General features: G+C 36.8%; 1 protein-coding gene across 1 annotated transcript in view; it reads right to left on the reverse strand.

Annotated features, from left to right (window-relative positions):
* Positions 1-364: 364 nt before the first annotated feature.
* Positions 365-1,569, reverse strand: part of LOC130569547 (G2/M phase-specific E3 ubiquitin-protein ligase-like) — a 5,413-nt gene continuing 4,208 nt past the window's right edge. Inside the window, exon 9 of the mRNA XM_057359252.1 lies at positions 365-411. Coding sequence (XP_057215235.1) covers positions 365-411 — 47 coding nt within the window. The remainder of the gene's footprint in view (positions 412-1,569) is intronic.

The following is a 1,569-nucleotide window of genomic DNA, read 5'->3' on the forward strand; positions in this document are numbered from 1 at the left end:
TGGCCCCCCTCCCCCATCTTGACCGAATGAACTGCAGTTCCTTCCACAGCAGCTGAACGCCTTGCAAGGGTAAATATAAATAAATCGATCTTATTGTTGAAGTACAGCGTTTTCTTTACGCAAGAAATATTATGTCTAAAATGTTCATATTTTATGTATTTGAGGTCTGAGACATTTGGGACCGGATGGCTAGCATTTGCCTGCACTTATTTGCCTGTGCACACGGTAGCATTTCATCTTTTATAAATCAGATTTAGGCCAAATTTTACAACAGAAAACCTGAGCACCCATATAGCTACAACAACATTGTAACCTGTTGATTAAAACGGTGATGTCGCCGTTTTAATAATGACGGACACATTCGCTAGTCAAAAACCCGTAACGTTAACTGAGTTTGATCCTCATCACCAACTGTAGGTAAAATATATGTATATCTAAGAAATTTCTTTGTTGATTTATGATTGATGATACACTTGTTTTTTTTAATCAATCGTATTGTATGGTCGCATCTCGCATGGTTAATTCATGTTTACGCTGTAAAAACTGATTTGAAAAGGGCTTTAAACCAGCTTTTATAAGATATCAAAACCTGTAATATGTATCAGACAGAATCAGGGTATCTTCCGTTCATTCCATATCCGTTTTCAAATAAAAAACGGAAAATGCGGGAAAACTTTCATTTTTTAATTTCTTCAACAAAATATAAAAAACGGAAAAACGTTTTTTAAAAAAGTAGAAATATTAACTTTTTCTATATTTTGTTTAAACTGGGAAAATTAAACAAAGAATATATGAAATAATGAATAATACCTGTTTTTTTCAACCTTGAGCTACAGTACGTGTTTTTTGCAAACAGTTGCAAGTGTCACCAACAGGGGGAGCAAAGATGTTGCAAAGCAGCTACAGTCATTCAGGTCAAATTACACAAACTATTGTGGCATTTAGCAGGACATGCAGACGCGATCTTTAGCAATTGGGAAGAGTTAATAACCATATTTAAGAACTTAAGAACATATTTCTGAAATGGACAGCTCTGTACATTACCGCAGTAAATACATAGATTGCGCATATATGTATACGCAATGTATAGTAATGTATAAAGCTTGCGCTTTGCCAGACTTACCATACACAAAGAAAATATTTGTAACATGTTCAAAATGTTGTCTGTAAAGTCACTTTGTTTAATGTTGATGCATGTGTGCACTTATTTGTTATTTGATGAGCATGCGTGGACTGGGCAGTGCCCAGTAGGTCTGCGATGCACTGTTTTCTCGTCCCGCTCCCTCTAAATTTTATTCCGCACAGATCCTCTCCTGCTGAGAATTCACCCTGTTCACTCTGTTCATTGTCTGCATTATATATACATGTGTTTCTTCTTTTATCTTCTGTGTGTATGTTTACTTCTGTGCTTCTTTGTGAAAGACTCCGGTATGTGCCTGTTGGGTGTATGTGTTTTAGCGTGTGTGTGTGTGTGTGTTCATGTTTTATATCCCAATGGGGACCTAAACCTGAATGCACACCAACACATGGGATTCGTGTCACCGTGGGGACCAATATTGAGGTCCCATG

This window comes from Triplophysa rosa, linkage group LG18 (assembly GCF_024868665.1).
Source record: "Triplophysa rosa linkage group LG18, Trosa_1v2, whole genome shotgun sequence".
NCBI classification, from domain to species: domain Eukaryota; kingdom Metazoa; phylum Chordata; class Actinopteri; order Cypriniformes; family Nemacheilidae; genus Triplophysa; species Triplophysa rosa.